At 50.3% G+C, this 27,578-nt stretch overlaps 2 protein-coding genes across 9 annotated transcripts; one reads left to right on the top strand and one right to left on the bottom strand.

Annotated features, from left to right (window-relative positions):
- Window positions 1-57: 57 nt before the first annotated feature.
- Window positions 58-27,350, bottom strand: RTKN (rhotekin). 8 transcript variants are annotated; one of them, XM_030310907.2, is made up of 14 exons: window positions 27,287-27,350; window positions 15,888-16,008; window positions 14,872-15,480; window positions 6,442-6,641; window positions 4,658-4,719; window positions 4,507-4,560; window positions 4,294-4,411; window positions 3,864-4,073; window positions 3,020-3,114; window positions 2,808-2,914; window positions 2,446-2,574; window positions 1,606-1,774; window positions 1,338-1,442; window positions 58-753 (listed from the first exon to the last, which is right to left on the bottom strand). In XM_030310907.2, exons 3-14 carry the CDS (start codon window positions 14,980-14,982, stop codon window positions 419-421), a joined length of 1,695 nt encoding a protein of 564 aa, XP_030166767.1. In that variant the 5' UTR covers window positions 14,983-15,480; window positions 15,888-16,008; window positions 27,287-27,350; the 3' UTR covers window positions 58-418. The 8 variants fall into 8 exon arrangements, with proteins under 8 accessions (XP_030166767.1, XP_030166775.1, XP_030166773.1 ...); XM_030310913.1 differs by lacking the exons at window positions 15,888-16,008; window positions 27,287-27,350 and adding exons at window positions 12,774-12,948; window positions 14,540-14,732 and having other exon boundaries at window positions 331-753; window positions 14,872-14,951; XM_032592670.1 differs by lacking the exons at window positions 15,888-16,008; window positions 27,287-27,350 and adding exons at window positions 12,774-12,948; window positions 14,540-14,729 and having other exon boundaries at window positions 331-753; window positions 14,872-14,920.
- Window positions 24,229-27,098, top strand: INO80B (INO80 complex subunit B). Its single transcript, XM_030310921.1, has 5 exons — window positions 24,229-24,374; window positions 24,607-24,799; window positions 25,016-25,134; window positions 25,305-25,474; window positions 26,478-27,098. Exons 1-5 carry the CDS (start codon window positions 24,317-24,319, stop codon window positions 27,006-27,008), a joined length of 1,071 nt encoding a protein of 356 aa, XP_030166781.1. The 5' UTR covers window positions 24,229-24,316; the 3' UTR covers window positions 27,009-27,098.
- Window positions 27,351-27,578: the final 228 nt, after the last annotated feature.

Raw genomic sequence — 27,578 nt, forward strand, 5'->3', positions numbered from 1 at the left:
TGGGGCAGGTCCAGACCAAGCAGCAAGGCAACCTGTCCTCAAGAACCAGGGGAAGGCCGCCGTTAAATAACTTTAATGGTTGATGTGAGAGTCACAAGGGAGGTGCACTCCCTCCCAAGGCTCTTCAGTGCCATCCTCAAAGCTGGTTAGTGCAGGGAGGTAGGGCAGGGTTGGTTCCAGTTTTCTCCCAGGAAGGGTTTCGGGGGTACCAGCCAGTCCCAGGAACGAGCCCCTCAACACCTTGGCAACCACAGCTTAAGAGGGGCTTCTGCTCCTCCTCCCCAGCCTACCCCAAGTCCAGCAGAGGAAGGTGAGGCCAAGCTGGCCAACCTTCTACTGACAGCGCCACATCCAGAGCCTGACTGCACATGGGTCTTCTCTTCCTCTGGCCAGATCCTGTTGCCAGCACCTTTCTCTCTCACACTGGTGACTGGAGCCAAGTGCGGGACGGGCCTTTGCTGAAGAGGCCTCTGGACTGTGGGGATGGCTGCTGGGGGAGAGGGGCGACCGAGCGGGAAGCCCCAGGGGAGTGGTCTGGGGGGACAGCATCCAGGGAGAATGTTCGGGGTCGCCCCCAGGGCATGGGGTGGGTCCGAGCTGGGGCTGGGGCCACTGAGGCAGGTGAGCAGGGGGTAGGCAGGGCAGGCTGTTCTGTAAACATTGCTAGCCAGGGTGGGGGTGTCTCCAGCCTTGTGCCCTCCCGCTGGGCCAGGATGTCTGTCACCGCTGCGATGTCATCCAGCGGCTCAATAGCTGTGGCACCAGGAAGGGGTTGAGGGGAGGGGGCTAGTCAGAGCTTAGGCCCCAGGCCTACCCAGCCCTGACCATCACCTGTCACTGTAATAGGAGGAAAGCAAAGCCCGGATCTCAGCCGAGACTGTGTTATCCTGCAGGAGAAGCCCCTCACCTGGGCCCCCTGGAGCCACTGGCTCTGATACAACTATGGGATATGGGGAGCAGGGGGGATGGAGATGAGGGGGTAGGCAGAAGTGGGTGAAAAAATCAAGGAAAGAGGAGGAAAATGAAAGCAGTGCCAGGCAAGTGGAGGGTCAGAGGAGGAGACAGGAATCCACATGCAGAAAGGGAAACAGAGAAGAAGAAATTAGGACAGAAGTCCATGAAATGAATCTGGCTCTTTGGGGGTTTGTTTGGAACTTTGGTGGAGGTGGCTCTAAGAAGAGCTGGAGAAGAGAAACAAATACAAGCAGACCGAGTGGGCCTTGGGTCCCCAGAGCTCTGCCTCAGTCTAGTGCTTTCTCTCTGTTGCCATTATCTAGGCTCCCTTGAAGCCCCCAACCCCACTTCCCATCAGGTTCCCTGAGTGCACTTTCACTCACCCATCTCATGGTACAAGGACCCCTGCTTGGCCAGTACTTGGGGTGGTTTCCGGGGAGCAGGGGTTTCAATTTTCATGATTTCATCACAGCACTGCTTCCATTGGCCTGGAAGGAGGGCAGTGACTGGGGTGGGAGGAGGAAGACTGAGAGGGCCAGGCCATCCTCTCCCCTGCCACGTTCCCTTCCACACTTTTTGGATATAGAGGCCTTGGGTAAAAACATCAAACCTTAATCCCTCCCAAGGTTCAAACCAGCCTCCTCCTCTTACTCATGTCAAAGAAAAGCTGCCACAGAGCCTCCATCCAGCTGTGCAGGGCTCCTCGACTCTCTGTCTGAAGGGTGTGTGTCACCTCGTCCTCCCCATACCGGTTACTGATGCTCAGGGTGAAGGGCCGGCCCGCACTGTGGTCCAGCTCCCCTGCCCGGACTCGAGTCTCCTGCAGGAGAAGGAAGGGGTCTGCTGCCACCTTCACGTTGGTCACAGAAGTCAGCAGTGACATCAGGCAGGTTTGGTCATCCCTGCCTTAGAAGGAGGAGCTTGTTGGGTCTCTCCTCAAGCCCTCTTATTTGCCTCCTATTGAGCAGAGCAGGAGGGAATGGCAGGAAAGGACTGGAGATGAGACAGATCGTCCTCGGTCAGGAACATGGAGCAGATGGAGACAGGGAAGGAGGGATTGAGTGAGGCAAGGAAGGCACAGAGGCACGCAGGAATGCTGAGGCCTAATGTCCCTCAGTACTTTCATAAAAGTTGGCAGGAAAGCCAACAAAAGGGCTCGGAAACCAAGAGAAGTCATTGGACTTGGGTTTGGGAGAGAAATCCAGGAAAGGGTGAAGTAGGGGCAGATTGGAATCTGAGGGAAAAGGCAGAAAGAGGATGAAAATCCTAAACTGGCCATGGGACCCTCTGAGACTAGGCAGGGGCTGAAGCTGGTGAGTAGAAGAGTTTTCCAGTGATGCTGGTGAGGGAGAACATTCCTGGCCCTGAAGCTAGGTATGGTGCTGTTAGGAGCAACAGGTGAATTTCCATCTCTCTGCACCCACCCTCCTGGGACCTGAAGGAGACACTCCTGGGCCCTGGCACCTGTAGCTTCACCAAGGGACCCATCACCTTGTTGATGGCGATAGTAAACAACGGTTCTTCCCCAGTGTCTGCGTCTTCAGGTTGCCGGTAACAGAAGAGGTTTGTGCCTTTCAGGACTCCATGCACTCGTGCCCAGTCCTGCAGCTCCCCAGCTTGCTGCGTAAATGACTCAGGTTACCTGGGGGAATCACACCGCCAACACCCTTCTTCCCTTTCCCCCAGTGAGACTCTGCTCCTCTCTGCCCATGCTCTTGTCTGATCCAACTCTCTTCTTGCCCTAACCCTCCTTCCTCTACCCAGATCTTGATTTTTCAGTGGTCCTTCGGTGCCTAGGTGATCCAGCTTTCCTTCTCCAGGTTCCCTTCTATACGTCAGGGCCCTCTCCTCACCTGCACCCTGAGGGTACCACTTGCGGTAGGCTGAGTCATGCAAAGAGGTTGAGCCACCAGGCGGCAACACACGCTACCATAAAGGGGAAGCCAGGCGGGGTTCTCCTCTGGGGGACAGGAAGTGCAGGGTAAGGATAGGAATGAAAATGGACCATTCGACAGCCCCTCTTCTCACTGTCCAGCATCCCCCCCACCCCACAGCACATACTCACCGTGGCTGGTGAGGGTGAGGTCGTGTGTGCGGAACCCATCTTGCACTGCTGCCAGGGTGAGCGTGGTGTGAGCCAGGAGGTGGTAACGAGGACCCCTGCAGGACAGACAGAGAAGTGGGCTTCAGCCCCATGATCGGCGTATTAAATGGCAGGAGATCTGAGGGCTAAGCAGATCTGCCCCGTCGTTCAGGCGGCCCCACAGAAAACTAGCTTGCCTCCTCCACGGGGCTTAGAACATTTACTGAGCTCCTGCTGAGTGCTGGGTCCTGTGGTTTAATTATGTTATTCCACTGTATTCCCACAACAGCCTTGGAAGGTTGGTGGCATTGTTCTGTTAATAGATGAGACAGCTTGATGCTTAGAGAAGTTAAGAAATTTGCCCCAAATTTATAGCTGGTAGGTGGTGGAGTTGGAATTTGAACTCATGTGTGTCTCCCAAGTCAGCATTCTGTTCACTGCCCTAGAGCTTTCAAACTGCTTCTCAGAGGCCCCGTGTTTCTGTTGGGTGCCTCTAGGCATCAGCAGGCAACCCCTCAGGACCCAGGCTACTTTGCTCCAAACAGAGCACTCTGTTCTATCCATATAAGATGCATTTGCTGCTGCAAAAACTTGAAGACCCCAGAGCTTAGCTCTCCCTGCATTCTTACTGGTCTTCTCAGTTGACATGGGCCTGCTCCGGGGTGTAGGCCAGAGTGCCTCCCAGCTGTGTGGCCGCTGCTACTTCATGTAGGTCTGCATGCTGTGGCAGCAGCACAAAATAGTTTCTGCATGCTCAACACAGCTCTGAGGTCACCGTGGCCAGGACAGAGGCAACTGAGGGCAGTGGAAGAATGTAGAGCCTTACCCCACAGCTGGGGTGGGAAGCAAAATGGGACTGCTCCCCGAACCCCCAGCACTCTCCAGCGATGCCCGGACACGCCTCCCTGAGGAGCGGCCTAGGGAGCTGCTGAGTTTGGTGGCAAGCCTCTTGGGGGCTCCAGCCAGGGCCCCCTCCTCTTCCACGCAGGCCCCATACAGCTCCAGTCGCAGTTCAAAGTCTGGCCCTGCCTCGGTGCTATAGGAGTATGGGAGGAAGAGAGGAGGATGCTCCTGGGGAAGTCCAGGGAGGCATGAGGGGGCGGGCAGGGGTGAAGGACAGATGTGGTGCAAGTACAGGACAACTCCCCAGGTGAGGCCCATCTCCCTTCCTCCCTCTCCTCTCCCCCTGCAGCTATGGCATCCAGGGATTGGAGCAGAGTGGAGAAAGGAGGGCGTCACAGGGACCAGGTGCTCACAAGAGCACGTTGCTCTGAAAGGAGATGTCTGTGAGGGTCCTGTCCACCAGGATCATCTCTGTGTCCTGAATGTGTTCCCCTAGCTGCAGCAGCAGGAACACAGCCCAGCGGTGCAGGTCTGGGGACAGAGGCCAAAACTGGTAAAGATGTGCCCACAAGAACACCCAACCTCAGGTCACTCCCTCCATTTGTCCCAGCATGTGTGCAACTCACCACCTTTGTTCTTGAAATATTCTGTGTCCTTCCACATGAGTGGAATCCGGAGGTCTGAGGGGCAGAGGGGCAGGAAGAGATGTTGAGACAGGGCAGGAGATCTTGTGGTTGGGCAAAGAGTGCCAGTGACTAGGGGAGTTGTGCTTCTTACCAGAGATGCAGACCCGGCCACGGCAGGGGGAGCGCTCAGCAGGCGGCCCGCTGTCAGAAGGCCTGTGGGCAAATCACAACATCGCCACCTGCCTCTAGACACTATGCCCACCCCCACCCCCCGGTTCTGGTTCCCAAGGGTTCTTTGTTGCCTCCAGCCCAGGGCCCAACCCCAGGTCCCCCACCAGCCTGACCTAGCAGGACTGAGGGACTGTAAGAGCTGTCAGTTGAACCCAGGGAGTCACTGGGCTTGGGGACACTGGAGGAATATCAGCTCACATGCAGTATAAGCTCCAGGCTCCTCCCCCTCCAAGCATCCGCTCTGACCACCTCCCCAGACCCCTGCCAGGGATGAGTGGGGCTTGAGGGAACAGGTGCCCGCAGAGACTCCTTTTCAAGAGTTCTTCTCCATTAAACCCAACTTGGAGGAGTTTGCAGGCTTTCTTTTTAACAATGGGGGAGGCTGTTCTTCTCTACCATCTCATTCATCACTTCTTTGATATAGGAGGATACTGGGTGGGTTGGAAAATCAAGAACTCAAGTAAAGAATATCTGTGTTCCATTTGCCATAAACCTCTCTTCCCTCCCCCTCAGCTTTGATTTCTCCTTTACCATCTCCAGGTAGGCTGGGCCTTCCCAGTAGCCCACTGCAGGGCCCCAGACACCTGGCCTTACTCCCCTCCCCACCTGTCAGCAGGACTCACCAAGCATGTGTCTCTCCTAAAGTGACAGTGAGTTTATCCATACAAATTCATAGCTCCACTAATTATCAACTTAGTAAGGCCTTAAGCTAAATGATGTGGCACTGATGACAGTGTGTTTAGCTGTCAGCAATTTGGGATGTACTTCAAATCACACTGCCTAGGTTTTATGGCCAGGGCAGAGCCTGTTAACGGCTGCCTTTCAGAAGATAGCAAGCTCACATTGGAAACTGCCCCCCAACTCCCAGCCTGCTTGCCCTTTAGCTTTATGGGGAAGCCAGAGCTGGTTATCTGCCTTCCCCCAGGGGCTTCACGGGTGGAGGGCTCCTGGCAACCTCTCCTGTGTCAGCCTTCATGGCCAAGCTAGGATGGGCACCCTGCCAGTGGGCAGCTGGAGCCTTCTCCCTACTCAGCAGTGGGGACAAACAGGCTTATTTTGCCAGAGCCAGTTTTCCAAATGACCAGGCTACCAAAAGTGGCCTCATTTGCCAGGTATTTTCTCCAAACACTTTAGTTGTACCAGAGCATCACCTCAACCAATTCACCATGGATTTGTCAGATGAGCAACATCTAATGTCATGAAGCTGGTGTTTCACATCCAGAAGCTGACCCCTTTTAGAATACACAATCTAATTTAGGGGAGCAGATAGGCTTTCCCTTAAATGTTTTTTTATTATTTCCTTTCTCAAGCACTGCCTGTGATGGTGAACCTTAGGTACACTATTGTCAGTTTGTGGTAAATTGGCCATCTGGTGAACCCACTTTGAGAAAATTATCTTTCCAGAAGCCAGCCAGCCAGCCAGCCAGCTTCATTGGATCACAGGCAGGGCTTAGCAAATTAGCCCTTTTACATTATAACCCCTCAGACTGACAGCCTTTCACCAGATACACTGGCTTTCCTGAGTCTAGCCCTAGCTACTCCTTAGTGCACTTTGGGCAGCACACTGTGGTGATAAAACACCAAGGAATCTCCCAGGCCTCTGACAAGGCTTCAAGGAGAAGTCATCTTCAGGGTGATCCACACTCCGTACATACACACAGTACACGACTACCCCCCATACGGCCTTGCCTCCCCCTTGCTCACCTCCGGCCTGTCTTGCCCAGCACCTGCGCCTCCTTACGCCGCTGCAGCTCACCCATGTAGCTGAGGATGCGACTGTTGCACACCAACAGGCTCTTGGTGGCCTCCAAAGCTTGCTCTCGCTGGGAGCAGGCCGCCAGCAGCTTGCAGGCCCCTTCCCTCATCCGGATCTCATGGTCTAGCTTTCTCTGCAACTCTGTGTCCTAGCCAGAGTTGGGGGAAAGGATGAGAAGGAAATGTCAGTTGGGGACAGACTGAAGCACCCTCCAGTCCCCAAGTGGGCTGTGGCCCAGGAGAAACAGATAAGAAACTTATGTTTTAGGCAACTCAACCTCAGCTACCCAAGAATAACCAGAAAAGCTTTGTAAAAATACAGATGCACTCATGCATTTGATGGTAGGAGCATAAATTCCTTCAGCCTCTGTTGAGCACAATTTGGAAAAATCTATGAAAACTAGAAATTCACATATCCTCTGATCAAGCTATTCAATATCTAGGAGTTTATCCTACAAATACAATTATACCTATTGGCAAAGCCATATTCATTGCAACATTTAAAAAAATTTTTTAATGTTTTTATTTAGAGAGAGAGCATGAGCAGGGCAGGGGCAGAGAGAAAGGGAGACACAGAATCTGAAGCAGACTCTAGGCTCTGAGCCGTCAGTTCAGTGTCCGATGCAGGGCTCGAACTCACAAACCATGAAATCATGACCTGAGCTGAAGTTGGGCGCTTAATTGACTGAGCCACCCAGACACCACTCATTATAACATTGTTTTAAAGCACCAAGTTTAAAAGTCCTTCACTCAGGCATTGGTTAAATAAATCACAACATTTCTATATCATGGAATATGAAAGGCTGCAGACATTAAAGAGTGAGGTAAACATTTGTGCATAGATAAGAAAAAAATCTTCAAAATATATTAAGTCAGAAAAGAAAACAGTATTACACAATTCTACCATTAGTGTACTATATATATGTATATGTATATATACATATGTATATATGTGTATATATATATATATATATATATATATATATATATATATGAGGTTGTGGGCCTGGGTGCCAGGAATGGAAAACAGATTTATGCTACCTTTAAAAATATATACAGCCTTCTTTACTACTGTACTTTCGGAAATTGTTACCTTTTTAAAAATTTTTAATCTTCTCATTTAAAAACAAACAAAAAACACATTACCATGCTCTGCCTCAGATGTGCAGAACAAGAATCTCTAAGAGTGGAGTGTGTGAGTTTTTTTGAAAATTCCTCGAGTGATTCTGAGGTGTAGCCAGGGCTGAGAACCACCAACTAAAGAAAATGGACAAGATGGTAAAGACCATCCTGGATTACCCCAAAAACTCTAGTGATGAGTTGGGGGAGGGGGGCATCTAGTTAGTAAGGGATCGGTGGAGAAGGAACATACCATGTATAGAGTTCACCCATGCTGCACAGAACCCTGTATGCACTCCAAATTAGGGGACCTGCCTAAGGAGATCTGAGCTTGGGAGGTTAAGGACAGAGGCAAGGATTGGGGATGGGAAGGCAAGCAAGGCAGGAGGTCAGGAGTGAGGGGCTAAACAGGCTGTGCATAAGGATGGGGGTGGGTAGGCAATGAGAGAGGCACCAGGATTCTCAGGAACATTCACTCAGAAAGAGCCTTGGAGGTCTTGGCAGAGAGCAGAGGGTGAGAGCACCAGTCTGACATGAGACAAACCTGGGTCTGTGACATTCCTGCCAGTCTTGATAAGCTGAGAAAAAACTTATTTAAAATACACTAGACAGTTTACTCAAACTCCCTAAGACTTGGTTTCTCCATCTGTAAAATGAGGATGGAAATAGTCCCCACATCCCAGACTTGTGAAAATTCAGTAAGCCAGGAATGTAAAGCACTTAGCACAATGCCCAGCACATGGTATACATGAATGGTGAGGATGCTTTTTTAAATTCTGCTATTTTGACAGCAGTAGCATTCATCCAACAAACCTGGAGCATCCCTGTGCTGTCCAAGGCCCACATTTAAAATCCAGCTGGGAGGTGACAGATGCAGACATTAATGGCTGCACCATAAGTGCCATGTCATGGTATAAACACACTCACAGGACAGAGACCATGTCTGCTTCTGGTTGAAGTGACCAGAAGTGACCTCCTTCAGAAAGGAGGTAGAAAACTAACCCCATTACAGTATAAGATTAGTTTAAGAGGAAACCAAGTGGAGACACCAGGCTGGAAGAGGGGGGTGAATGTGATCACCCAAAACCTGTCTTCTCCCTCACACCAATTATCACACTGGGCACTTTCTTCTGTCCCTGGTGGCTCCAGCCTCCACATCTCCAAGACCTGAACACCCTAAATTCCTGTTTTCGAAAGCCTTGTCCAGACTCCCTGAAAACATTCTTCCTTCACTATTTATTTCCTGGGCCACCAATGAGCTAGGCCTGACTCTCATGACCCCTCTCCCAGCATTGTTTCTCTTCCTGACACTTCAGAAATAGGCCAACCAGCTCATAATGCCCCCTCCACCAGGAAGCCCTCCCAGACTACACAGCTCCTGCCCCACCCCCACCCCTCAGCCCCTCTATGTCTGCCTGCACCAGGGTCCCACCTCTGCTAAGCTTTCTTGCTTGCCAACCCCCATCCCATTCTGCATCCAGCTTCTGTCACAAACACCACAAACGGATGAGAGAAGGGAGGGCACAGAGAGGCGTCCTCAAGCCCCCTCCTGGCTAGTCTCTTTGTCCGGGCCCCAGCACTCACGGATCCTTCCCTAGCCCTGTCCATTGCGCTTGTGGCACCAACGCAGGCAACGCGCTGGTTCCGGGGACTCGCAAGCACGCTCCCGCCCGCCCGTGGCGCTTGGGGCGATGGTGACATCAGCTCCCAACTGCCGCGAGAGCAGTCGAGGGGCTCCTGGGCGCAGGCGGTCCCTCCCAGCTCCCGGCAGGGTTAGGCTCCGGGCTCTAGCTGCGCAGCCAGGAGACCCAGTCGTGCGCAAGGCTGCCGCCCAGAGCTCCCACGTCGCATTGGAAAGGGCTTTTTGGCCTTGGTGCCGCTAGAGCTGCAGGAGGCCAGAGGCCCCTCCTGCTTTGCGGTTGCCCTCCAAGGTGACCCCTTGCCCAAAAGCATGGGGGAGGAAGATAGTGTGTAAATTGGAATAACTGGGGCCATAGAAAAGTTTCTGGGCTCAGCCTAAATGAATGAGCCTGCTATCATCCCCCCCTACTCTGGCCCCAAACCCGCTCTCCCACAGCTCCAGGGAGGAGAGGACTCTAGAAATCCTGCTTCCTCCCTTTGGGCAGAGCATCTCAGGAATCCTGGCACTGTTTCTAGATCCCTGTGTTTAGCCCCCATCTCCCCACCCCAAGGATAGCTTCTTGTCTCCCCCTCCCCACCCACACACCCCTTTCTCCCCAAGCAGGCATTTTCTCCAGACTCTCCTGGGAAAGAGCCCAGAATTGGATGTCAGCCGGACCTGGGTCAAGGCCCAAGGGGCTGAAGGAGGATGAGTCATGGGCAGAAGCCCAGCACACATTAAGCTCTCCGTGGACATCTTCCTGTCCCTCCCTCCCATTCTCTTCTGTCCCTGACTTACTGCTCTGCTTCTCATCACCTCTGTTCCCTTCAGAATCTCCACTGGGGCTAAATCCAAATCCTAGCTTGGGAATTTGACTAGCTGTGAGAACTTAGCCTCTGGAAACTATAAACTGGGGAGTGTTCTATGTCCTTCATAGTATTGTTTGAGAATTAAGTGGGAAAGTCTAATTGTTTCCTTGGCCCAGCACATATTTAAAAACAGCCTTTCTCTCACTCCCACCTCCCCTTTACTTGCAGCTTAAGTTTCTTCCTCCAGAAAGTCTTCTTGGATTTATTCTTCTATGAGTACCTCTCTTAGCAATCTCTGAAATATCAGTGGATCTCTCTCTTGAGTTGGGGGTAGGGGCTGGGGGGAGGAGACTGCTGAGTTTGGTGGAAAAAGAACACAGCACCCTCAGCCTGTAGCTGAAGGAGAGATGACCAAAGTGAAATCTAAGCCCCCTCCTCTGCCCCAGAACTTGAACAGACTTACCATGAAGAAAAATTACATGGGGGAAGGGAGCACAAGACAGTGGAGAGGGTGCAGAATTTAAACATTTAAATACCTAGACCAGCTCTGTTCAACAGTATCTCCTGTAATGATGGACATGTTTAGCAGCCATCTTGAAATGTGGCTAGAGCAACCAAGGAAATAAATTGTTTATTTCATTTTAATTAACTAAATTATACATTTAAATAGCCACATGTAACTAGTAACATGGACGGTGCAAAGGACTAGGTTTTATCCCATGTGCCAACACAGGACAATAGGTGATATCAGAGTCCCAATGGGCTCACTGAGCATCTTTTTTTTTTTTAATGTTTATTTATTTTTGAGAGAGAGAGAGAGAGAGAGAGAGAGACAGAATGTGAGTGGAGGAGGGGCAGAGAGAGAGGGAGACACAGAATCTGAAGCAGGCTCCAGGCTCTGAGCTGTCAGCACAGAGCCTGATGCAGGGCTCAAACCCATGACCTGTGAGATCATGACCTGAGCCAAAGTCAGCCACCCAACTGACTGAGCCACCCAGGTACCCCAAGCATCTTTCTGCATATTAGAAATAGGTGACCCTCTCCAGGCAAACAAGTTAGATAAAGGTGTCCCCTCTAAAGGTTTGTAGCCCCAAAGCAGGCCAGGACTCCTGCCTCTGCCTGGCACCCTTGTGAAGGAAACAACCTGTACAATTTGTGCCAAGGATGTGCTCTCTTTACAATCCCACCTCTGACCTTCCCCCACAGCAATCTCCTGCCTTGTCCAGGAGGTCACCTCTGTGGTTTCCTTCTCCTTCCCCATCTCAGTAAATGGCCACACCACTCAGCTGCTTAGCCACACACCTGGAACGCTCTTTGCTGTGAGGCAAATCCATCAGTGTCCAGTCCTCATGTCCAATCCATCAACCAGCCCTGTCAGATCTACCACTGTCATTTGAAATCCAGCCCCTACTCTGTCTCCACCACCAGCACTTTCTTCCACACCACCACGTTCACTCCCCTAAGGCTGTAACAACTTGCTGTCCAGTGGTCTTCTGCTGCCACTCTTGCCAACTCTTTCTCTCACCCCCAACCCCTGCCTAGCCTATTGTCCACAGAAGTCATTATTTTAAAACATTAGACAAGTACTGTTCCTGGTTAAAAACCTTGCATGGGTAGGGGTGCCTGGGTGGCTCAGTCAGTTAAGCGCTGACTCTGGCTCAGGTCATGATCTTGTGATTCAGGAGTTCAAGCCCCGCATCAGGCTCTGCGCTGACAGCTCAGAGCCTGGAGCCTGTTGCGGATTCTGTGTCTCCCTCTCTCTCTGACCCTCCCCCACTTATGCTCTGTCTCTCTCTCTCTCTCTCTCTCTCTTAAAATAAATAAACATTAAAAATTAAACAAACCAACAAACCAACAAAACCTTGCATGGGCCAGCAGCATACCTAGAGTAAAATCTACATGCCTTGTTAGGGCCTTCAAGGCCCTGCATAATCTGGACCCTGTCCATGACCTCAGCCCCAGGTATAGCCACACTGGAACTGGAACACATCCTCATCTGAGAGCTTTGCCCCTGCTATGCCCTGTCAGGAAAGCCCTTTGTCCAGTCTTCACATACCTTCATATCCTTCAGGTCTCAGTTCATGATCTCATTGCAAAGACTTTCTCTGACCTCCACACTGAATGCTGCCTTCCCTACCTGATGTGTGTTACATCCCATTTTCACCATCATTTCACTGTGTGAGATGATTTACGTGTTTGCATGTTTATATGTTCCCCCAGGTGAATGGGCCTTTCCTGTCTGGTTCACTGAGGTATCCCATGTTCTAGAAAGGAGCCTGACATATAGGGGTACTCAATAAAGGTGTTTAAGAATAAATAAAGGAACAAACAGCTCCCTGCCATCTCCAGGGCCAACAGAATTCTTACATCCTGATGCAGAGCCCCCTTCCCCTTCTCTAGCAAGGCCACAGCCCTCCTGCAAACCTCTCTTACATCAAAGTCCTCTCTTCTTTCCACACTTAAATGACCCCCTCCAAAACACACATCCACACCCACTCACAGAGTTTTCAGAAACAGGTGTAAAGACCCTTCTGCCAACATAATGCTCTGCTCAACAGAACTGAGTGTAGGTCCACACACAGCATCTAACACAAGGCATACAGAACCATCTGGCCCTCTCCCCACTTTGAGCAGGTCCCACCCTCCCTCCTCAGCCCCAGCAGGGCTGCGCGGGGGCAAACTGAGGCTGGGGTGCATGCACAGGAGGTGTACTCCGGGGGTGGGGGCGTTACCTCCAGGCTGAGCGCCATCTGTCGAATGTAGAGCATATTCAGGTCCTCCAGGATGTGCAATCTGTCCTGCATCTTTGTGCCCCCACTTCCCCTTCCCTTGTGGACCCCTCCAGAGGGGGGGTGCTGGACAGGCACCACGCTGCTCCACAATTCCTCCTCCCGCTGCTTCCCTGGACTTGAAAGAAGTGGGCAGAGGGCAGAGGCTGCCCTCGTCCCTCTGCACTCCTGTTACACCCCTCTGGCAGCTGTGACAAACTTCCCTTGCCTACCACTGTTCCAGAGTCCTGGTGGGAGCCAGGCATGGGAAGAAAGGAAAGCGAGGTGAGAGTGAGGAAGGTCCCAGGAAGGGAGGCCAGCTGCAGAGGGGGCTCTGGGCACAGAGTGTCCAGTCTTGCTTTGGTGGCAGCTGTTCTCCCAGCTGTGGAAGAAAAAGGCCCTTTCATTCCGACTCTGGCCCCTCCCCAGCCCCCGCCCACATCCCTGGCCTGGTGGACAGAGAGTCTGTGTGCCGGTAGGGCGTGAGGGGCAGGCACAGCTGGAAGGGGGCAGGGAGGGGACGCTCACGCAGGTTTTACAGAGTTGTGGGTTTGGGCAGCAGGTCAGAGCTTTCTGAGAGGGGTTCTCACTCTCAGAAAGAAGAGGGATGGAGGTGAGGACTTGACTGGTGAGCCCAGGGAGCGGGACAAAGGGGTACACTGGGCCCAACCCCCAGGGCCACCTCTTCCAACTTGGGGCCCTTATCCAGCCCGCCCCACCCTGGGCTCACAATTACCTCGCTTTTCCAGAAGAAGGGAGGAGAGGGCGGGAGAAAGGCAGGGGTGTGCCTGTCTGCTGCTGCCCCCGCTCCCCTCTGCGGGCCCCTTCCCTTCCAGACAGGAAACCAGCCCCGATTCCCAGCCAGCTGCAGCTTTGCCCCCCCCCCCCCCCCCCCCGCCCCACCACCTCCAACCCGGCCCACGGAGTCACACTCCCCTCAGCGGCCGGCGGGCCCTGCGACTCCGCCCCGGCTCCTCTGGCTCCTCTGCTCTGGCCCCTTAGGCCCAGCTTATCCCAGGGGCGGCCCCAGCCCACAGGCCCCTCCTCTTGGTCCCCAGGCCTCGCCTCTCCCTCCCCCACGCTGGTCACACGCTGGGTTGCTCGTGAGGAACCCGACAAAGCCCCTCTCCAGGTCCACTGGCTTCTGAGTCAGAGAAGGCCCGGGACACCGGGACGTGGATGTGAAAGGGCCTTTGTTCTGGGCAGGCTGGGGGGAAAGGGCAGAAGCCAGGCCTGGAATCTCCGGCCCGGAGGGAGAGGGGGGCGGGAGGAAGGCCCCCTCACTTAACCCTTTACAGGTCCTGCAGGGAAGGAGAGGTGACCTTGGGGACAGCCTCTTTGCTGTCGCTACTGCCCTCGGTCCTAACTCAGGCCCACAACGTTCAGCCGCTCCCAAGCCTCTATGGGGAGTTACAGGTAGGGCTCAGACTAGGTAGGTAATGGGGTAGAGCCGAAATTGTGACTAGAGACTGGGCTGCAAAATTTTGGTGTGGTAAACGCCCAAATCATTAAAAGGGACTCCCCCGCCCCACCACACACACTCCCAGCCCTTCAGGGGCACAGAGGAGCAGTTGGGGAGGGCTTCAGCGACTAAGTGGTCAGACCTGGCCTAGAAGTCGAGTTGGTGATGAAGGCTGTCCCAGATGGTTGAGACAGGTTGTGAGATAGGGCTGGCGGCCGAGAAAGAAGAGGGAGCCCAAACGAATCCGAGCTGTTTGGGGCCCGCCTACCTGCTCACCGCCCTTCGCCGCGGGATGCGCAGGATAGGCCGGGTCCAGGCACACTTTGGGATTCGAGCCTGCGGACCCTTAAACTCAAGCCAACCCGGAGTTTTTCCAGGCAGAGACAAGTCATCCCAACTGGTCAGGGAGTGTCGGGGGTGGCACGGGTTCGATTAACTTTCAGACGGTGCGCGCCTCACTTCTGAAGTCAACAACAACCGGTTAGAACCCAGACCGCGGCGTCTCCGCCCCTCGGCGTGCGCGCGGGCGGGGGCGGGGGGCCGAGGGCAGCCGGGGCTGCAGGAGCCGGGGGAAGGGGGAGGCCGGGACGCGGGTCTCACCTCGGGCGGGTCGCTGAAGAGGCTGAGTCGGAAGCGGCCGCGTTTGAACTCCATCTCCAGGGCGGAGCCCCTGGCCACGGTGACCCGGCTCCGGTGGTTTCGGGAGAACATGCTGGCGACCCCGCGCCTTTACCTGCTCTGTGAGTTCCCGGAGCCGCCAGCTGTGTCCGATCTCGTCCGCTTCTGTTCCTCGACGTCCGCCCGCCAGTCCGGCTGGGAATCTCCCGCAGCCGGGTTCCCAAACTCCGCCCCCGGAGACGACACCTGGGCTGGGCAGGGCGCGGCACCCTCCTTCTCCACCCCCGCCAAAGGCCCGGCCGGCCGAGCCAGTCCCGAGGCACCAAGCAGTCCTGGCCCGACAACCCCACAGCCAGGCACCCTACACTGCTCAAACACTGCGGGGGCGCGTCATCCGGTCGCGCCCAGGTCTCAGGCGCCTCACCTGGGAAAGGGGCGGACCCAGGGAAGCCCCGCCCCGCCCGCCTCCCCCACCTGGCAAGCCCCACTACCTGCGCGCGGAAAATCCCGTGGCCACCTGGGGTCACTGCGTGGCACACTGCGGTTCTAGCCGGGCCCCGGGACCGTCCCCAGTTCCACACCAAGCAGCTTCTGAAGTGATCGTTTCAACTTCCTACAGTCTCAATGTCTCTTCGTCCCCCTCCCGCTTTAGGTCCTCCATTCGCTACCTGCCCATCCACCCAATCCCGGGGCCATGCTTAAGCGTGTTTTGGAATCCTGTTCTGTCAATTACTAACTGTGGAGCCTTGACTCAGTCTTGAACTGAGCTTCAGTTTTCTCATCTGTTCAATGGGGGTATAGTAATTATCTCCATTCCTCTGGTTGCTATGAGGATTCCATATGAGAATGGGTGTAAGATGCCCAGCATAGTGTCTGACATAAAGCAATTGCCCCAAAAGTGGAGCTATGAAGACAAAGGAGCAGGTGCAGCACTCTTGTGTCCTTGGATGGGGCACAGGTGACCTCAGCGCTCTGGACCCAGATCATAAGTGCCTTACGAGGGTGAGTTGATCATTGACCTCAATGTTGACTATTTTTCAGCTGCTTTGCTGGATGGGCAAGACAGGATTAACACTCTCAGTCTGTGCAGAAGAGGGGGCCCTCCTCACCCCACAGAGCCTAGTGAGAGAGAAAGAAATGGCAGAGTATTAGCTTGCTGACCACACTGATTAGTCTTTTGGGGATTCTAGAACTTACTGGAGAGAACCTGATAGATTAATAAAATTAAATAAATAAGTGAATAAATCTTGAGAGTAAATCTCCTTCATAGCAGATGGGCTGGAGTCGGAGAAATAGTAGCCTTTAACTTTAGAGAGGACAGAATTGCTCTGCTATGGCAAATTACTCAAATGTTCTTCTAGAAAACCTGACTTAAGATTACTTCAGCAAAGGGGGAAATTTCTTGTCTTAAGGAACTAAAATATCCAGAGGCCAGGCTTTAGATGTGGCTTGACTCAGGCATTCAGTGTCCCAAGGATCCTGCCTCTTCCCGTCATCTACCTCTACTTTGCTCCACATTGGCTTCACTCTCCACAGCATGAGATTGTTTCCAAAAATCCTGGGTCTATAGCTTTTCAGGCTTAAATTCAGGGAAAAAGACAGCATCTGTTTCCTGAACATCCTACCCATGTCTTGGATTCACTATGGGCCATCTGGGATCATTTGTCCAACCTCTGTAGCCAGAGGGGTCGACCGACCTGAACCAATCACTGTGGCTAAGGGAGGATTCTACATGCCAGTCGACCAGACCTGGGTCACTTGCCCACTCCCAGAGACCAATTGGAACCTATTGACCGAGGAGAGGAGGGAAGGGAGAGGTGGTTTCCCAAAGACTGTTTCAGTACTACCACCAGAAGGTGAGGGAATGGATGCTGGAGAGGAAAACAGCAAACAGCCTTGATATACAGTTACATGGAGAAGGGAATTCTTCTGGTCAGTAGGAAAGTCTGATCAAAAGATTTTATAAAATCCATGGCCTCTGAGATAAACCTCAAAGGGTGGGTGAGGAGAGGGAAGGGGAAAGGCTTTGGGTTTTTTTTGTTTTGTTTTAGTGTTGTTGTTTCATTTTTGTTTTTTTAGTAAACTCTACCCCCAATGTGGGGCTCAAACTCACGACCTCATGATTAAGAGTCACCATCATATGCTCTACTGACTGAACCAGCCAGGCACCCCAGAATTGTTTATTTCTTCAAATATCTATTGTCATTCTTTTTTTTTTTTAATTTTTAAATGTTTATTTATTTTTGAGAAACAGGGGAAGAGTGCCGGCAGGGGAGGCACAGAGAGAGAGGGAGACAGAGGATCGGAAGCAGGCTCTGCGCTGACTGCAGTGAGCCCAATGTGGGGCTTGAACTCATGAACAATGAGATCATAACCTGAGCTGAAGTCAGATGCTTAATAGACTGAGCCACCCAGGCGCCCCTGTATTGTCATTCTCCTTAACTGTAAATTCCCCAGGGAGGAACAATCTGTCTTGTCAACTGCTTTATGCCCTGTGCCCGGCACAAAGGAAGTACTCAATCAACCATCATTGAAGTAAATGAATACAGGAAATGCCTCAAGTCAACATGCAGATTTGAGAGTACCTGACTGGGATGAGCCATGCTGTTGGACTAAAAGGGTTCATTTCAAACACTGTTTTTTGTTTTTTTTTTAGCAACAGAATGAAATCTTACCTGGAATATGTGAAATAGAAGCAAGCAGCTGCTGTGATGGGAGCAGGGCTGGAGCCTCAAGCACTGTCCTCTCCACAGGCCCTCAGCTGCCCTGCACCCCACCCCGGGGAGCTTGTGCTCTCCCTCTCTGGAAGGGTTTGAAAACCCCTGCAAGAGGTGGAGGAATTGAAGACGTCTGGAAAGGAAGTGGAGCTCACATCCTGCCTGAGAATCTGAATTCCATGTGACTGAAGATTTTACAAAAGGAGTGGGATAGCTAGAGTTGTATTTTAGAGATCATAATCCGGCAGCCTCTTTCATAAATCAGTTGGAGGAGGTTGCGACGGGTCAGGGAAGCCAGTTGACACTGTGCGTGAATAGGAATGGAGAAGCAAGGGCCAACAGTTTTGTGGATTGATTTATTTTTTAAATTAAATTTTTATTTGAAAACACACATACAGTTAGAAAAAAAAAAACGAATGTACTCCTAATTTGACATTTTAAAATCATACAAAATATGGGGTGCCTGGATGTCCCAGTTGGTTAATGGTCTGACTCTTGATCTCAGCTCAGGTCTTGATCTCATAGCCTTGAGTTGAAGCCCTGAATTGGGCTCCCCACTGGGTGTGAGGCCTACTTAAAAATAAAATAAAATAAAGTAAAATAGAATAGAATACAATAGAATAAAATATAAAATAAAAATAATATAAAGTAAAAAATAAATGAATAAAAGTATGCCTTCCTCAGCATCAGAGAAAAACATTGAGACATTTAGTGCCATGGCGTACTGAGGCCTCACACTAGCTCATAAGAGACAACTGCTAAATTGCCTAGAATTGTGCATTTCAGGTGTTAAACACAGCTTTGATTAAAAATTAAATCTAAAACCTCACAAATAAATTCTATTAAAGCACAGGTGACAAATACTCAAAATTCATCACTTCCTCATTTCACTATTTTTCTATTATCTGTTGAGGTTATTTGTATCAATAGTATACACACACACACACACACACACACACACACACACACACACACACAGTGGAAATGCTATGTCTCTTCCTAAATTCCTGTGTTCCATCATGTCACATTTGAAATTGGGCATGGTGAGAGTAGTTACACAACAGAAACAGGTGAACACCATAAATCAGGGCTGGGTTTTTTTCTTTTCTCTCGGGGAGCTTTTGTTAAAAATTTACCAGCGTACTACTGGTTGGGTGCATAATCTTTCCAACTTTTTCCTTTACTTATGTCTGTGTCTCTGTCTCTCCAACTATGAAGTAGATATCTGGAGAAGGGGTTGTCAGTCACCTGGTGTTCAAATCATCCTCCTATTTCTGCATGGTCCCCTACTGTGGACAATATTGGTAGGCTGAGGCTCTACCCTCATTATGGCATCTGGAGAAGGTTATTCATCCTCTCTCACACTTCTTCACAGCTCAGGGATAAGCGCTTGGCCTAAGCCAACCAACTGGAATGCTCCCAACTGGACTTTGAATCTTGAACAAGTGAAAACAAGACCCAGGGAGAGTTCATGATATAATCATTGCACCTGCAGCCCATGGGGAGCAGGTGGCTGTGCCAACAGGGAAATCCTCATCAGCAGGTCCCAGTGGTGTCATTGGTGTACCTCAGTGCCACCTCAGCCACATGTTCCTACTTCCTGGCCTCTCTTGGTTCCCACCCTTTTCAAAGGAAAGGACAAGATGAGCCCAAAACATTTTGTAGTGTTAGGAAGTAAAAAAGTGCTCAAAGAACGATGGAGACATGTCAAAAGGACCCAGAAATCATCTTAAAGAAATGCCCACTGACCAAACCTGGGACATGTTTCAGCATCAAAATGAATAATAATACTAATGGATTACAACCTACTGACTGAAACAGAAAATGATATAAATAATTCATATGTAAAGGAATGTAAGAAAAGAAAGCACCCCTTCACAGTAGCATGCCCACTAATAATACATGTAGATGCAATAATGGAAGTAGAAAGATTACGTTGGCAATTATTACATATTGTTGACTCACAGAGTATTTGTCAATGGATACTAAGCCTGGTAGATGGAGGTTTGATGGGGAACAGGATTATCAGAGTAGTTTCAAAGTATATCCCCAGAAAATAACTCATTAATTACAAAAGTGAACAATGGAGACTTTACAGTGGAGAACACTGACAGACACCACTGTGACCAGGTGATCAAGGTTAGCATCATCAATAGTGAGACAGGCTGATACCATGTGCCTCCTGATGTGATACACTGAGAAGAACACAGCACAGTCTTCTTTGTGTAGTATTCCAGCCAACAATTATGAATCTAGACATGAGGAAACACAAGATGCATCCAGGTTGAGGGGCATCCTAAGGAACCAAAGGCCTGTTCCCCCCTTTTTTAAAGATTTCATTTTGGGGGTGCCTGAGTGACTCAGTTGGTTAAGCATCTGACTCTTGGTTTTGGCTCAGGTCATGATCTCATGGTTTGTGGGTTCGAGCCCTGCGTTAGTCTCCATACTGACAATGCCACAGCCTTCTTGGGATTCTCTCTTTCCCTCCCCTACCTCTCTCTCTGCCCTTCCCCCACTTGCACATGCGTGCTCTCTCTTTCTCAAAAATAAAGACACTTGTGGCACCTGGTGGCTCAGTTGGTTAAGCAACTAACTCTTGATTTTAGCTCAGGTCATGATCTTGTGGTTCATGAGTTTGAGCCCCATGGTGGTCTCCATGCTAACGGCACAGAGCATGCTTGGGATTTTCTCTCTCTGCCCCTCTCCTACTCTCTCTTTCTTAAAATAAATAAATAAGCATTTTAAAAATTTTTGTTTTTAAGTAATCTCTACACTCAATGTGGGGCTCAAATTTACAACCCTGAGGTCAAGAGTTGCATGCTCTACCAAATGAGCCTGAGCCAGTCAAGAGCCCCCAAAGGTCTGTACTCTTTATCCATTTTTTATTTATTTAATGTTTATTTATTTTTGAGAGAGACAGAGTGCAAGCTGGGGAGGGGCAGAGAGAGGGAGACACAGAATCTGAAACAGGCTCCAGGCTCTGAGCTGTCAGCACAGAGCCCCACATGGGGCTTGAACCCACGAACCATGAGATCATGACCTGAGCTGAAGTTGGAAGCTTACCTGACTGAGCCACCCAAGTGCCCCAGGTCTGTACTCTTTAAAATTGTCAAGGTCATGAAATATATGGAAAGAGTGCAGAAATGTTCCAGATTAAAGTAAATCAAAGAGATACAATAAGAAAATGTAATGCATGATTCCGGATTTGGATTCTGGGCTAGAAAGGAAAAGAAGACATTGGGCAGCTGGTCAAACTTGAATGCCCTCTGTGGATTGGATGGTCATGTTCTATCAATGTTAATTTCCTGATTGGGAGGGTTGCACAAAGGTTATAGAACAGAGTACTTGTTTGGTGATATATTTAAGGGGGAAATGGCATCAGGTCTGCAACTTTGTCTGAGATCAGAAAAGAAGTAATGATAATGAGGGGGAGGGGTAATGACAAATGTTAACAATTGCAGAATCTGATTTTAGGAAGTAAGAGAGTCCTTTGTACTCTTCCTGCAACTTTTCTGTATATTTGTGATTATTACAAAATAAATTATATTTTTAAAATAAGGCCAAGAACTCTTTCAGAAGAATAAAGTTCTTCCTTTTAGCCTACAAACATGCTTAAATCTCTTCTGAACAAAGCAAAACCAAACCAAAACAAAATAACGAAGCTAGCAGCTACTTGCTGTTGCCACTTGCTCCCTGCTGGGCATCAGGATGTTGAGGAAATACCACTGAGCCTGGTGTCAGGAAGCCTCTGTTGGAGGCTGGCTCAACACTCCCTAACTATGTGACTTTGACTAAATCATTTAACCTCTCTGAGCCTCAGTTTCTTTTTTCTTTTTTTTTTTTTTTCAACGTTTATTTATTTTTTGGGGGACAGAGAGAGACAGAGCATGAACGGGGGAGGGGCAGAGAGAGAGGGAGACACAGAATCGGAAACAGGCTCCAGGCTCTGAGCCATCAGCCCAGAGCCCGACGCGGGGCTCGAACTCACGGACCGCGAGATCGTGACCTGGCTGAAGTCAGACGCTTAACCGACTGCGCCACCCAGGCGCCCCTCTGAGCCTCAGTTTCTTTATGAGGTAACAATAGTAGCTCTTGCAGAGCTGCCATGGAGATCAAGGGAGAGAAGGGATATGAAAGCAGGTTATAAATTATACTGTGTTTGACAAATACTAACTGTAGGTGGTCCCTCACTTTAACCCCTGGTGATACAGGAGTATTGCCTTCACACCTGCTAGAATGCATCTCCTTCTAGGAGCTCAGCCTGCCCTCTGCAGGACTACACATAACTGATCACAGCCTTCATCTGTTGAAGTATGACTTTCTTGCCTTCTTTTGGCCTCTTCTTCTCAACTCTGCCTGGCCACTCTGCCTGCCTATCCAGGACAGATGATCACTCAGATCTGTTCCTGGTCTTTTCCTCTTCATCTGCTTGTTCATTCTGGAATGTCTCATCTATTCCCATGCTTTTGGGGGCACCTCTGTTTCTATGCTGATGACACCCATACTCACACCTTTTGCACTGGCTTCTCCTGTCAGTATTCCATCTCCATCTGGGCATTCACTCAGGCATTTCAAATTCACCTTGGGCAACAATAACTGATTCTCATACTTTCTTCTCTTCCTATGTTCACTTTCTTATTTAAAACACTACGCTCCCGGGGCGCCTGGGTGGCGCAGTCGGTTGAGCGTCCGACTTCAGCCAGGTCACGATCTCGCGGTCCGGGAGTTCGAGCCCCGCGTCGGGCTCTGGGCTGACGGCTCAGAGCCTGGAGCCTGTTTCCGATTCTGTGTCTCCCTCTCTCTCTGCCCCTCCCCCGTTCATGCTCTGTCTCTCTCTGTCCCAAAAATAAATAAACGTTGAAAAAAAAATAAAAAATAAAATAAAATAAAACAAAACACTACGCTCCCTCTAAATACTTGGGCCAGAAATGCAGAAGTCAAGTATTGTTGTTGTCATTTGCTTATTGAACATCTACTATTTTCCAGGTACAAAGTACTTTGCATTCTTGATTCACTTTTTTTCCTTGAAAGAGCCCTCTAAAATAAACCCTACTTCATTCCATCTTACAAAGCTGAAATCTAGGGTTCAGAAAGCTTAAATAACTTTTTAGTTCAAGATTATACAGCTAATAAATAGTGGAACTATTTTTTTTATAATAGGATAGTCTGACTCCAAAGTCCATTCTGTTAATCATTATACAACATTGACTTCTTCGTGAATTCTCATATATAATTTCATTGATTCCTTTTAATTTTGTCACTGAAATGTCTCTTGAATCAGTTCTTTCTTTGTTCCCTGATGCTATCTAGTTCAGACAAACATCTTGTACATACTTAAACATTTGTATATAGGCGGTACATTTTTCTATTTATAAATATGATATATACTGGCTGTAAGAAAATTCACCACAGATCTAGGTAGTAGAAGTTTCCCAACCCCAACTTCTAAAGATAACCACAATTAAGGTGTAGTATGCATTCCTCATTTTTTTCTATGTATATAGAAGCATATTTCTTTTTTAAATGCAATCACATCATATTGAAACTCACCTTTCTTATTTCATGTATCAGCACATACAGATCTACTTTGTTGTTCTTTTTAAAAACGATTTTTTATTTAAAAAAATTAATGTTTACTTATTTTTGAGAGGGGGGAGGAAGGGGCAGAGAGAGGGAGACAGAGGATCTGAAGCAGACTCTGCACTGACAGCAGAGAGCCTGATATGGGGCTCAAAGTCATGAACCATACAATCATGACCTTAGTTAGCTGAAGTCTGTTGCTTAACCGACTGAGCCAGCCAGGCACCCCATGTTCTTCTTTTTTTATTAGGTAAAATAGACACATATTTTATACAAAGTTAAAAAGGCACAAAAGTGTATATTTTGAAAAATAAGTCTCCCTTCACCCTTGTTCCTCTTCGTCACCTATCAGAATTGATGTCACTAGTTTCTTGGGAGCATTCGGAGGCCTCATTCCTCTGAATAGCAGCATAGCTGTCCATTGTATGTATGTGCCAAGCCCATACACCAAATTACTTTGGTGTTTCGTTAGAGGGACATTTAGATCGTCTCCAGTGCTATTACCCATTAGGATCTAAATTCCATGTCAATGTTATCAGTTACTTATAACTCTTAACTTTTGTTGGCAATAAAGTGTTCCAGATTGTATAGGTGCACCATAATTCATTCATCATTTCTCTACTGATGAGAATGTAGGCTTAAATACAGTTTGCTCTGCTCCTAGGGTACCTGTCCTATTAAATACTTCTGCCATTTACCGGCAGTATAGTTTCTTACGTACTCCTCCAGTGCGCTGTGAGCTCCTCAAAAGCAGGGGAAATTGTTCATGTTCATCTTTGTATCCTCATAGCCTAAGCACCGAATTTGGTCCAGAGTACACGCTTTCCACGTTTAGGTACAATAATAATTGAATCGCCCGCCCTGAGTCCTGGAACCGAGTGTGAGGAGACGAAGCGAAGGCAAAGCCGTGCCCTTTTAAGCTGTCCCAGCCTCAGAGGTCCGGAACTTTCGTTAGATGTTTCATTGTTTCTCAGGGAGGATTTTAGCCTCCGAGCGTGCCCCGCACAAGCATGGTTGTTACGCACCGGAAGTAGCTTTTTATTTTGCGGGAGTCAGTTCTTCCGCGGGGCGGAAAAGGCAATTAAGCATGTGTTCCTATCTTTTCCAGTCCCCTTTCCTTGCAGGACCCTATGAGCAAGCTGTGGCGGCGCGGGAGCACCTCTGGGGCTATGGAAGCCCCTGAACCGGGTAGGCGCGGGTCGGTAAAGCAAGTTAGGCGTTCTCAGAAAAGGAGTCCCTTTTTTTGCTCTTCCGAGCCTCCGGGGTACTTAGCCACAGGTGGGAAGGAGAAAGGCGGAGGTGTTGTTATGGTAACAGCGTGTACCGCGGGAAGAGTGGGCACCTTCGGGGGTATTGGGTTCTTCAAGGCTTTCCCTGCCCGGCTGTTGTGGTCCACTGTTGACAGGCTTTCCTTACGCAGGGGAAGCACTGGAATTGAGTCTGGCGGGTGCCCACGGCCATGGAGTGCACAAGAAAAAGCACAAGAAGCACAAGAAAAAACACAAGAAGAAACACCATCAGGAAGAGGAGGCTGGGCCGACGCAGCCGTCACCTGCCAAGCCCCAGCTTAAACTCAAAATCAAGCTGGGTGGGCAGGTCCTGGGCACCAAGAGGTGAGGCCAAGAAAGCCAAGGTTTTACTTGAGGAACTTTAGGAGCAAGCAGAGGTAGAAGAAGCTCTCTGGGCTTTCCAATAGAAGAGAATGGACACTGATTTCAGGGCTGAGGTTAAGGTAGCGAGAACCCAAGAGGGTGCAGAGGAGGACTGGAAAAGGCTACCAAGCAGGAGGAGACAACTGCTCAGCTTACACAGTGGTTGCTTTTCTGCAGTGTTCCTACTTTCACTGTGATACCTGAAGGTCCTCGATCACCCTCTCCCCTTATGGTTGTGGACAATGAAGAGGAACCTATGGAAGGAGTCCCCCTTGAGCAGTACCGTGCCTGGCTGGGTGAGAAGGATCTGGAGGTGGGGAAACTGGGTTTCTCATTATACCTGATTAAAGGAGGAGGGTTGGTTCTGAGGATGGTGAGAATTTTGAGTGTCCCAGTATTAACTTGACTAAATTAGGGTTCCCCATCTGAACAATTTTACTTTTAGCTTTCCAACTTTGCTTTCCAGATGAAGACAGTAATCTGTCCCCCTCCCCACTTCGGGACCTGTCGGGGGGCTTAGGGGGTCAAGAGGAAGAGGAGGAACAGAGGTGGCTGGATGCCCTGGAAAAGGGAGAGCTGGATGACAATGGAGATCTCAAGAAGGAGATCAACGAAAGGCTGCTCACTGCTCGACAGGTAAGTCGGTTCATTCTTTATTCACTTGCTAAACATACATTGAGAATTTCTCATGTCCCAAGAATGTTACTAGGCAGTGGGGATATCGATGGTGAAAAAAAGACAGAAAAGGTTTCTGTTCTCATGGAGTGGTATTCGTGTGTGTACGTGTGTGTGTGTGTGTGTGTGTGTGTGTGTTGGGGGGAGAGGGGTAAGTAAATAAATAATTTTGAAGAGCATGGTTTATAACAAAGACAGGGTGATGAAATAGAAAGTGGTGGAGAAGAAATGTTAGATAGTGTAGTCAGGGAAGACCTCTCTGAAGAAAGTACATTTCCAATACCAGGGGAGCTTTTCAGGCAGAGACCAGCAGGTGCAAAGACCCTGAGAGTGGAACATGCCTAATACTGGTCAAGGAGAAAAATAAGTGTGACTAAGCCATGAAAGTATTGTTTGCAGGAAAGTGATACATTTGATTTATATTTTGGTAGATTACTTTGGCTTCTTCGTGGAGGTAAGGAGTAGAAGCAACATCTGCCAGGAAGTTGTAGGAATCAGGTGAAAGATGGGGTGGTGGCTTGAACCCAGGCGAAATTGTGGAGAAGGAGGAAATCAGATGGATTCTGGATCTATTTTGGAAATAGACACCTGTTAGGAGTCAGGGAAGGGGTAGCAAAGGAGTCAAGGGTAACCCTGAGTTTTGGGCTTGAGCAGTTATCCAATTGATGCTCTCCACTGAGATGAAAAGATTTAAAACAGCAACAAAACAAAACAAAACCACCCTGGAGAGGTGGTAAACAAAGTTTGGGGGCAGGCAGGAAATATTACTAATGCTTTTCTTGAGAGTCAAGGGTCGAAAGACCAAAGTCTGGGGATCTGGGAGGAGGCAGTACTAAAAGGCACCTGGAGAGGTGCTCATTCCACTTCTTCTCTCAAGTCCAGCACTCCTCAAAGACCCTGCTTTCCCTGCCTTCGTTTGTTCAGAACTCCTCTCTCTGACACCCCTCGGTCTGTCTCTCCCCAGCGAGCTCTGCTCCAGAAGGCGCGGAGTCAGCCTTCTCCGATGCTGCCACTGCCCGTGGCTGGGGGCTGCCCTGCCCCGGTACTCACCGAGGAGATGCTGCTGAAGCGCGAGGAGAGGGCGAGGAAGAGACGGCTGCAGGCGGCTCGGCGGGCGGAGGAGCACAAGAACCAGACTATTGAGCGCCTCACTAAGACTGCGGCGCCCAGCGGACGGGGAGGCCGAGGGGCAGCGAGGGGCGAGCGGCGGGGCGGGCGGGCCGTAGCCCCAGCCCCCATGGTGCGCTACAGCAGCGGGGCACAGGGTTCCACCCTTTCCTTCCCACCCGGCGTTCCCGCCCCCGCGCCAGTGTCTCAGCGGCCATCCCCATCTGGCCCTCCTCCTCGATGCTCTGTCCCAGGCTGCCCTCACCCGCGCCGCTACGCCTGCTCCCGCACGGGCCAGGCGCTCTGCAGCCTTCAGTGCTACCGTATCAACCTGCAGATGCGGCTTGGAGGGCCCGAGGGCCCCGGATCTCCCCTTTTGGCTACTTAAGGTCCTTACTTAACCCGGAGTCTGCGCCCTCTCCCCTGCCCCCATTTTCATTATTTTCCCCACCCTATTAAATTTCATCCGGTGCCTCAACTTGTACAGAATTGGGGGAATGGGGTATGGGCAGGTCAATTCCCCGCACACACGATGCCCTCACGGGAGCTTGCATCAAGCCCCGGGAAACGACCACTAGGCCTAAAGAAGACTGACCGATCTGCCCCCCAAACTTGGGCGGACTTTTGGGACCCCCCCCCCCTCCCCCGCCTCTTCAACGGAGTTACCTGGCTTGGTTGGGCCTTCGGCGTCATCCCGAAAATAGCGCTCAAGCCAATCAGCAGAAACTTTGCTTTTCTGGGCGGCCGTTCATTGGTTGATAACGCAGAGCCCGTTCTGTTGTCCATATTGGCTATTGTCGCTGTCAGTCAGGGCCGTGGGTCGAACCTTACCCCACTCTTTGTCTGTGTAAGCTCTTGTTGTCTGGGAGAGTGGCAGAGGCACTGCTGTAGATTGGTCACTGGGAGAAACCTCTGGTCCGTTGCTATTGGCCCGCCCGCCGGCGGGCGTTGCTGATTG

This window comes from Lynx canadensis, chromosome A3 (assembly GCF_007474595.2).
Source record: "Lynx canadensis isolate LIC74 chromosome A3, mLynCan4.pri.v2, whole genome shotgun sequence".
Classification (NCBI taxonomy): Eukaryota; Metazoa; Chordata; class Mammalia; order Carnivora; family Felidae; genus Lynx; species Lynx canadensis.

What these genes read in the sequence shown, in the direction of transcription:
- RTKN (XM_030310906.1), bottom strand. Translation starts at nt 9,312, where the DNA reads ATGTCACCATCGCCCCAAGCGCCACGGGCGGGCGGGAGCGTGCTTGCG. An exon ending in TTTCAGAGCAACGTGCTCTT is followed by an intron (nt 4,074 to 4,293) that starts GTGAGCACCTGG and finishes ATACTCCTATAG; the next exon opens with CACCGAGGCAGGGCCAGACT. An exon ending in CTTCCCACCCCAGCTGTGGG is followed by an intron (nt 3,115 to 3,863) that starts GTAAGGCTCTAC and finishes TCTGTCCTGCAG; the next exon opens with GGGTCCTCGTTACCACCTCC.
- INO80B (XM_030310921.1), top strand. Translation starts at nt 24,317, where the DNA reads ATGAGCAAGCTGTGGCGGCGCGGGAGCACCTCTGGGGCTATGGAAGCC. An exon ending in GCAGTACCGTGCCTGGCTGG is followed by an intron (nt 25,135 to 25,304) that starts GTGAGAAGGATC and finishes TTTGCTTTCCAG; the next exon opens with ATGAAGACAGTAATCTGTCC. An exon ending in GGCTGCTCACTGCTCGACAG is followed by an intron (nt 25,475 to 26,477) that starts GTAAGTCGGTTC and finishes GTCTCTCCCCAG; the next exon opens with CGAGCTCTGCTCCAGAAGGC.